Genomic DNA, 9,567 nt, shown 5'->3' on the forward strand with positions numbered 1-9,567 from the left:
ACCCCGAGGACCCCACTCACCCCACTCACCCCGAGGACCCGCCGTGACCCGCCCCGCAGGAGCCACCGCGCCACCCACCACCTGCTCCACGGCGTGTCTGTCCAGCTTCTCCCGAGCCTGCAAACGGGCCTCGTGCACGTTCCCCTCCATCTCGGCCAGCTCCCTGAGGAAGCGCTGCCGCCTGGCCTCTCCGTACGAAGCCACCAGGGACTGGTACCTGCGGGAGCGAACACGGGACTTTGCTCGGTGTGCAGGAAAAGGGCGCGGGTAGCTGCCGTGGGGGCCGGCGTGCTGCCCCCAGGACTCCCCGCGGGGCACAGAGGACACGGGAGCCTTTCGCCCCGGCGGGGCGCGCCCCGCGGTCCCCTCACCCGGGACCGTGCACAAAGGCCGGCTGCTCTGGGCGATGGCTGTGAGCGGCCCCTGGGACCGCTGTTCCTTTCCCGGCACCGGGCATGTCCCACCTGTGCAGGGTCTGGGGACAGCAGCCGGCCCGGAGAGAGCGGAAGATGAGCCTGAAACCCCTTAAGCGTCAAACCCCTTAAGCGAGGGACCTGTTGGACCCCATCTCCGGGGCTGCACGGGGGCGGGGCAGAGCACCGCGACTCGGCAGGACATGGTCACCAAGGCCCCTGCGGCAGGCGGCCAGGGCTGGGCTGGGATCTGGGTCAGGCCTCCCTTACGGTCAGCACCCCGGGCGGCAGTCTGGGATGGTCTGAGCCTGCTAGCAGCTTCCTCCTGCTTGGTGCCACACGGAAGCCACCAGATTTCCCGAGAAGGCGCCATCACTGAGAGAACTTAGGGCTGAGCTAAAGCCTTCCAACAGAATCAACAGATACAGACAGACGAAGCCTGTATTCTAGAAAAATCAGAAGAGTGAAGTGGATGAGTCCGCCTCTCCAGTCTGTGGGGCAAAGCGGGGGGGCGCACGCGCCTTCCGGCCAAGCCCGTCTCTGTGGGCCCCCAACAGCGCCCAGCCCGGGGGTGACCCCCGCCAGCCCCGGCACCGTCCACCCAGGAGCCGGCATCATTGATCCCGAGCTTCCTCTGTCCGCTGCCCGCCACATCCTCAGGTCCCAACCAAGCCAGGACGCCCGCTCCCTGGCCTGCTGCCCTGTGACCGTCCGTCTCGGGGAAAAGCCTCCCCTCATCCGGTCCTGGGCTCGGTTCTTAGAGAAAACACGTCGGCTGGTCTGTGGGGCGCAGCAGGACTGCGGGCCTCCTGGGCCGAGTCACGTCATCCGACACGCATGCACACCCAGGACAAGCCCGGGGCGGCCCGCGTGACGGGGAGCCCCATTTCTCTCCCAGACAGAAGTATGGGTGTCAAAGGGGCCTTCCCACCCTGCTGCGCCCCGTGGAGGGACGTGCATACTCGCCGGTGTGTCTACGTCAAGACGAGCTGGTAACGCAGCTGACAAACCCACAGCTTCGTCTTTCCCAAGACTGACGTCTGCCTCTGGGGTTGGGGGATCAGTAAGTGCTTCTCGTACCCCTGAGGCCAGCGAGAGCAACAGAGGTTGAAACGGACGAATTCCTTTAACTCCAAGCAGGCTGCCCGGGCAGGGACTGGGCAGGGACTGAGCCGCACCTCGAGGGGCCGTGGCCCCGCTCACCAAGCCCCGCCCTCGCGTGGACGTCCTTGTAAAGGAGGAAAGAACTAAATCCAAAGGGGTCCTTGGCGTGGGAGGCACGCACGCGGGTCGAGGATGAAGCACGGTGAGGTCACAGAGCGCACAGCTCCGGAGCAGACGGCTCGGCCGCAGCGGGTGAGGTGCCGCCGGCGTGGGCCGCACCCACTGGGCAGTACAGGGAACGCACAGCTCCGGAGCAGACGGCTCAGCCGCAGCGGGTGAGGTGCCACCGGCGTGGGCTGCACCCGCCGGGCAGGACAGGGACCTGGAGGCCGCAGCCGTCCTGGCCCGGGGCGGGTCTGCCGCTGCGGCCAGCCCTGCCGCAGGAAGCTCTCCAGCAGCCAGGGGTGTCACAGAGGCCGTTTGCTGAAGCCACGTGAATTACGGTGACCCGCTCCCCGACTGTGCAAAGCAATGGATGCATCCTTTCCACATCCCGCCCCTGGGGAAACCGAGGCACAGGACGTCTATGCGATCTGTTCCCAGCTGCAGCAGGCAGAACTGGTACGATAATGCTCAGCACTCTGACCCCCGGGCCGCAACGGACAGGTGGGCGCTTTCCCAAATAAGCCGATACCGGCAAGCCCAGATTTTAAACGTACACACTTCGAAGTGACCCTTTTGCAAAAAAAAAGTATTCACTTCATGAGAAAATAAACTTATGTGGCAAATTCCCCTAGGCATTTGGAAGACAATTTGAATTTTAAAATGTAAGTATCTGCTCAGCTACGCCTTGTTTTTATTAAACGGATTCCTTGGTCACAGGGCGACCTGCGCGATGGAGCCTGCTAACCCACACCTCACTTTTCCTTCAGGTTCTCAGTGGTTCAGAGAGACAGCAACACCCCCCTAGAAGCAAAGCGCCAGGGAGGGGAGAAACGGAGCAGGCGTCGCGTGACGGCCGGCGTGGGGCGCTGGCCTCTTTTGTCCCTGACACCGCGGGAGGTCGCCGCCTGTTTCTCCGGAACGGCCGAGGGCTGACACGGCCATCAACCCGTCACCGTCCTGTGCCACCTTCTCACGCGCGAGTCCAGCGAGCCGGGCATGTGCCCGTTTACAGAGCCCGTCACACGCGGTTCCCACAGGGACAGCTGGCAGGGACGCCGCCCCGCTGCGGAAATGCGCGTTTGACCCCGCGCCCCTGCCCGCTGCTCCTTGCCAGCTCCAGAGGCCGCTGGTGAGATTCAAAATTAGCTGTGAACCGTTAGGTCCTCACGCTTTGCTGCCGCCCCGTGTGGACAGGCTGAGTGCTGTGTGACGCGGTGACAGGCCGAAGGCCAGGGGCGGCGCGTGGGAGGCGTGGGCCCCGGGCACGGGTGGGCATTCTCTGCACCGCACGGCTCTCTTCTGCAAGATGGCGCCAAGCAGCGTCCCTGTCAGGATCTGCTGAGGCACCGGCCGCGAGGGACAAGCCAGCGACGGACAAACGCGCTTGGGGCTTCGCGTTCAAGCAAAGGCCGCCTTCCCTGTCCCCTCAGGCTCCCGCCAGCCAGGCCCCTGCGCCGCCCTGACCTCGGCACCCGCCCGGTCCCCGGCAGGACGGGCCGGGTCCTGCGACCCCCGGCGACGCCTGGCTCCGCCCGGCTGCAGCGGCTGAGGGGCTGCGAGCGTCACCTTCTCTCGGATTCATGCTGCTCCTGCTCCGGCGCGGGGCTCAGCCTCCTCGCACAGAGCCTGCAGGTCGACCCTCCGGGCGATGGCAGGCTGGGAGCCCTCTGGGAAGACGACGTCTGGGCAGACGACAGGGACGAGGCGCGCCTTGGCGGGCGCCGGAAACGTCAGGCGTAGGACAGCGCGGAAGTGGTGACAACGGACAACGTTACGCTCTGTGCGCACACCAAACCCTTCCCTGGAGCACGCACACGCGCACATGCAGGAACACGCATGCACGCACGTGCGCAGGCGTGCATGCACTACACGCTTGCCCGCGCATTGGCTTTGTGCATGAAAACAGGCACGATGCACGCACGTGCACGCTCACATGTGTACATGCACAGCGCACGCACGCATTGGCATGCACTCCTGCACACATGTCCACGTGTGTTATGAGCATGTGTGCGGCATGCAGACGTGTGTGCACACACATATGTACACACTCAAACCTACGTCCCCCTCTCTGCGTCCCACCAGCCCCGTCGGCACTGCCCGTCCGCAGAGGGTCATCGTCATGGACAGCTCGCCCACCGCCCCGGCAATGTCCCCCGGGGCCTACGCGTGCCACAGCCCTGGCCCAGCACCCCGGGTTCACATGTCTTACGGGACCCGCAGCCCCCGAGGCTGTTGGGAGGGGCTGCAAATACTTGGCCTCGTTTATTAGGTGGGTGGCAGCTGAGCACAAGGAACACAGGCCCTGCTAAATATAGGTGCTGGTGACATGCGCACAGGCGGGAGGGGGCACGCCACGCCCGCTGTGCCTTCCACGCTGCAGCTCGACCTTCTCATCGGCCATGGAAACCGCGGAGCCGCCGGCGGCTGGGGCGTGAGGACTCGCGGAGCTGTGGCTGCGCCCCAGGCCCTCACGCGGAGAATGAGGTGTTTCCTGCTGCTTTTATTATCAACGTGGCAAGGTCGTTACTGACTCCGGCGTCCGCCCCCCTCTGCTTGGCCACAGCTTCCCTGTCCCCCGGCCCCGCCTTCGGGGGACTGTTTAGTCATAGCAGATGCGTGGGGAGGAGCGAAGCCACGGGCACGTACGAAAGTCTCTGCCATCCTGCCCTAAGCTAAGGCTCAGAGCCAGTCTGCCAGGGTCTGCCAGACTCTGCCGGGGTCTGCAGGGTGCCGCGATGCCATGCAGCACTCGGCATGCAGGCCACTGCCCAGCCGGTCAGCCGTGTTCCCCTATGGCGCTGAAGACAGGCATCAGGGAGCAGCGCCATCCCTGACCACCCCCCAAACCAGGTCCCCTCAGGTCTCAGCAGTGGACGGAGCTCCCTGCCTTCAAACGCCAGACGCCCGTGACCGAAGCGCGAGTCCCACCCGTGTGTTTAAACTTACTTCTTTGCCGCGTACTCATCCAGAAGGTACCGCGTCTGAATGTTCCGGTACGACTGGTCGAAGTGTCTGTGTCTCTTCTGGTAGAAGGGCAGAGCGACAAGCGACATCTTGGTTCACACCTACGAATGAAGAGTGACCACCAGCACTGAGGTCCGTGTCCAACGCAGGCGGCTTCCTGCCGCGGCTGCGCGAACTCTGTGCGTCGCCCCAAAGGGAACCCGCTGTGGGTGGTGAGCGGGAGGGAGCTGCACAAGCGTAAATATCGCTGGCCTGGGGGCCCCGGCACCGATGAAGCTCCTCGCGACCCGGTTTCGTTTCTCATTTGCCTCCGTAAGTTAGAAGCTCGGGCCACGCGTCTCCTTTAATTATAAACTCAATCGATGTTTATAGAATGTTTAGTGAGTTCGAGGCAACATGAGCGATAAGGGTAAAGTCATGAAAACACAGATTAGAGACCGAGCGAGCACACGGAACGCGAGAGCAGGACCCAGCGGCGGGCAGGTGCCCCGCGGCCGGCGGCATCCGAGACGAGCGCCGCTGGACGGCGGGCTGACAGGCGGTGACGGGGTGGGAGGAGGCAGGACCCGGGAGGTGACAGGGGCGCGAGGGGGACACGCCCGGAAGGCTGTGAGCACACACGGGGCTCTCCGTGTCCGCCTCGGGAGCGAGGGGCCCGCGCGGCTTGAAAGGGGGCTTGAGAAATGGAGCCGGTGAGCACGGAACCTTCCAGATCCCTTCCTAAACCACGCTCAGACTGCAGACCTGCCTCGGTGGAACGAGGGGGATGGGGACCGAGCCCAGCGTGGGAGCCCGGGGCGGGGGAGTCAGCGCGTTTTGGTCAAATGCTCCCAAAACAGGAAAGAGCTGAGCTCCATCTGGGATGGGACCTGGGAACGTGAATTAGCGCCAGTGTTTATACCACTGGCCTCTTGCTACCTAAGTTCACCCAAAAATAAGTAAAATATCAACTTCCTGGGTTCTCTGGCTCTCTCTAAAAATAATGTATTCCCAAATCTCTGTGGTTATTTCTCAAGTAAAGAGGCAAAAGAACTTCTCCAAATCTGAGCTCCATTTTTTGTCATTTGCGTCTAAATTAAAGCAATTCGCCTTGACTTAAGGAAGGAGCTCTTGAGCAAGACCCCACGGCCCAGCCACAGGGGACGCCACCCGCCCAGGGGACAACAGGGACGGAGCCCAGGGGTGGGGACAGATGCCAGGTCACCCCCACTCTCCAGCACAAGTGTGACTATAAATAAGGACACAACGGTGCACGTGATGGAACCTGCAGCCAGCCGCGGTTCCGAACGCGGCGTCACCGTCAAGGCCAAGCGCACAGGTGTCGCCGTCTGATGGGCCCAGCCCCCAGCCCTGGCTCCGGCGCGCTGCGTGGCCCCGCTGAGCGCTCGTCCCGCTAAGTCTGACGTCCACAGTGACCTGAGTGATGGCGGTGCTGTGCTCGGCACGCGGAAACCAACCTCAGCGGCCGCCCCGACACCGTCAGTTCTGCTGTGGTCTGTCGCTTCGGAGTCTGAAGTGCCCCAGCGGCCGCTCAGCGGGACTTCCGACCCCCCGCCAAGGTGCGACTTCAGAGCAGCCGCCCCGTGACCACACACAGCCCGCCGTGCGGTGCTGGCAGGCTCGGAACGGAAGTCACACCGCGCTGGGGGCCAGCGTCACTGCTCTGAGCCACTGCGCACGCCGAGACTCGTTCCCCGGCCCACGGCAAGCCCAGGACAGCCCCCGGGGGCGGAGACGTCCCACGGCGGTGTTCACTCGGGCCTGCGCCGAGATGGCCTCCAAGCCGCTCGTGCTTCTTGGCAGAGGACAGGGTCCAAAAGGGGCCTCGGTGGCGGGAGAGGACACGCCGTGCTGACCGGTCTGACCGCGGCCGCCACACCCTGAAGACGGCCGTGCTCACACGCTGGGCCCCACGCTCCTGTCTGGCCAGTCGAGGTCGGCCGTGCCTGCAGACAGTGAGCAGCCATCCTGGAGCCAGCCTGCGGCCGGCCGCCTAGGCTCCGGGCAGTGACCGGACGTGACACCCTCCTCAGGCCAGCACGGGGAGCGGGCGCTCCGCAGGGACGCGGGACGCAGCTCCGTATCCCATGGTTGGACCCAGCGGGGACGCGGGGACGCAGCTCTGTGTCCCTCGCTCTGACTCGCAGGCCACCTGGAGTGGTCTCCCGAGGGACACACGTCCCCTGCGCACTCTGTGCACCGGGCACCGCTCCTGCCCACTTCGGGAAGCAGCGAGTGTGCCCAGGGCCACCGACATCGGCCGAAAACACATCGGCGGCCTCGAAAGCACAAGGAAGGTGCGGTGCGCGCCTGCCATGGACCGTCGGCCACGGAGGAGACGCTGCCGTCGTGACGACGTGGGCGGATCTAGGGAGCCCGGGCCGAGCGAACAGTCGGCGGAAAATGTTGTGACCCACACGCTCGCTCACCCGCGGGGCGAGACGCCGAAAGCAGCAAGCGAAGACTCACGCAAGACCTCGTGGACACAGACGACAGTCTAGTGGTGACCGGGGGAGCGGGAGGGGGAGCTGACCAAGGGCAACAGGGTCAAATACATGGCGACAGAAGCGGTTATGACTTCGGGCGGTGAGCACGCAATATGCAGGTGACATGTTATTGAATCGTGCCCTTGAAACCTATATAATTGTATCAACCAATGTCACCTCAATAAAAATGTTTAAAATATGTCATTCCATAAAATTTTCCCCATGGGTTCTCCTTAGTTTTGTAAAGAACAGACAGGTAGGTGACAGTCCTCGATTCAATGACAGCTCTGTGCAGATCAGCGGCAGATGTAACCCAGGCTCCGTTTGCTAAATAACCTTTTAAGTCACCCGGGTTCCAGCGGCCCCTTGATGCCTGTCTGACTTCTCCACAGCAGGAAAGGACGGTGACTCTGGGACCGCAGCCCGGGGGGCACCTCCCCCCCCGCCACCCCGCCCCGGCCGTGCGGGCTCCCACCCCACTGCCTGTCTGGCAGCGGCGTTCCCGGAATGTGGACGGGGACAGAAGCTGGAGTCTGCGGGGCCATCACACACCAGAGCACGGGACAGGAAGCACCGTGGTGACCGTCCCTCTGAGGGAGGCGCGGGCCAGCTGTGCTGTCCTCCTTCCCGTCCCCGACACGCAGACACATGAGGGGTCTGTGCTGAGTGCACCTAGATCCCTTTACGAGTCTGCACTCTGCCCGCAGGTCCCTTTGTCCTGAGACTCAGAAACTGCAGATGTCAATCGACTGACTTGGGACCTGGGGGAGCACTGCAGACGTCGGGTGACAGGGAGACGCCCTGGAGGGGCGTGGGGGGCCACCACAGCGAAGCCAGGACTCCGAGAAATGAGGGCACGCCCAGGATCGCAGACCACAGATCTCGGCGTCCGCTTTTCCCCGTGAAGAGCGGAGCTGAGGGCTACGTCTTCTCCCCGAAACGGGCACGCCCAGGACACCCCAGGGCAGCCGGGCCCGCACAGCCGCTGCCCCCTGCCCCTAAGCCTGATCGCAAAGGGGAGGAAGAAAGGGAGCCTACCCCAGAGAAGGGACGACGGCCCGCAGGACAAGTGGCACCGGCCCAGCTGACCCGCTCCAGGCTCCGGCCGGACAGCACAGCTGAGTCCCCTCCTCAAGCCTGTCCAGCTCCCCGACTCACGGCCGAGGAGGCACTATATATAGACCCACGGGCCACCGGCCCAAACCGACACCGCCTCGTAAATCACCAGCCCGATCTCAAGAGGGGCGGATCCGGGCCGGCGGAAGAATGCGGGCGTGAGAAGCGGCCGTCCTGAGTCACAGAGCGTTTCTCGCCCGGGCACCGGCGAGCCAGCTGCTGGCCCAGAGGCGGGCGGGGCTCCGGCACCTCAGCCTCCTCCAACCTTAACATGAAGCCTCAGGCCCGTTTCCGATCCCTGTGAGCTACAGGTCCCCTGGGGCAGACGTGGACCTTCCAGGGGAGCCTGCGAGAAGCCCTTGAACTTCGGGCAGCGTTACCTGGGTCAGCCGAGACTCGGACTCCGAGAGCCACCGGCCCACGGAAAGGCGAGGCCGCCCTGGGCCTGGGGCTCTGATCGTGTCTCTCCGGTACCGATTTCAAAAACGAGTCCAGCTTTGGCTTGGATCCGTCCTGCGGTTTTTTTAGCAAGAACCGCCTACCTAAGGGGGCCGGGCAGCTGGCAAGGTACCCCGTGTTTATGGCCACCGCCCAGACAGCAGGGCGTCCATGCTTCTGCACAGCCTGTGTCCACATATAAATAGCACGAGCCGGCACGGCCGCGAGCTGAGACCTGGTGTGCGTGGCCAGGAGGAGGGGCCATGGGGACGGCCCGCGACCCCAGGTTCCGGGGGACGGGTCCAGCACAGCTCACCACGGAGAGGCGAGCTGGTCACTGTGGCTGGGGGCTGTTCTCCCATCTGCAGCCCGTGGGCAGTGACAAGCATGTAAGTCTGTTACGAAAATGAGGAGTAATCAGTGGGCGTGCTGGGGACCCCGAACACCTCCGCGTCCCCACATCTAGTCCGTCCGAAACGGAGCCAGGGCCAGCGAAACCGGTGGGCAGCGTGTGAGCGAAACCCCGGTGCCAGCTGCACTGCCCCCGCCTCGCCTCCTCCGTGAGCATCCTCTTCGAGGCGCCCTGCATCCCAAACCGAAGGCCCCTTGTCAGCCCGGCTCTGCCCAGCGCCTGACCACCCTCCCCCGGCCGGACCCTGGACAGAGCCGCGCCAAGTCACAGCTTCCCATTTGCTCCCTTCCCGCCTCGACATCGCCCGTGACCTCACACCGAGGTCACGTCCTGCTCTCAGGTCCCTCGGCCGTCCGGAAACGTGCACTGGCCCCGCGGCCCACACCCCCGGCTTCTCCGCCGCGGCCCACGCGCTATGGGGCAGCGGTGAGCGGCAGACGCCCTACGGCGGGCAGCCCCCCGCACGGCC

The 9,567-nt window shown here is 64.4% G+C and overlaps 1 protein-coding gene across 1 annotated transcript in view; it reads right to left on the bottom strand.

Moving 5' to 3' along the window:
- Positions 1-8,360, bottom strand: part of MYOM2 (myomesin 2) — a 56,942-nt gene extending 48,582 nt beyond the window's left edge. Inside the window, exons 1-3 of the mRNA XM_025049018.1 lie at positions 8,171-8,360; positions 4,629-4,747; positions 26-217 (exon numbers count right to left, since the gene is read on the bottom strand). Coding sequence (XP_024904786.1) covers positions 26-217; positions 4,629-4,735 — 299 coding nt within the window. The 5' untranslated portion in view covers positions 4,736-4,747; positions 8,171-8,360. The remainder of the gene's footprint in view (positions 1-25; positions 218-4,628; positions 4,748-8,170) is intronic.
- Between the last annotated feature and the right edge of the window lie 1,207 nt (positions 8,361-9,567).

This window comes from Pteropus alecto, unplaced genomic scaffold (genome assembly GCF_000325575.1).
Source record: "Pteropus alecto unplaced genomic scaffold, ASM32557v1 scaffold35, whole genome shotgun sequence".
NCBI lineage: Eukaryota > Metazoa > Chordata > Mammalia > Chiroptera > Pteropodidae > Pteropus > Pteropus alecto.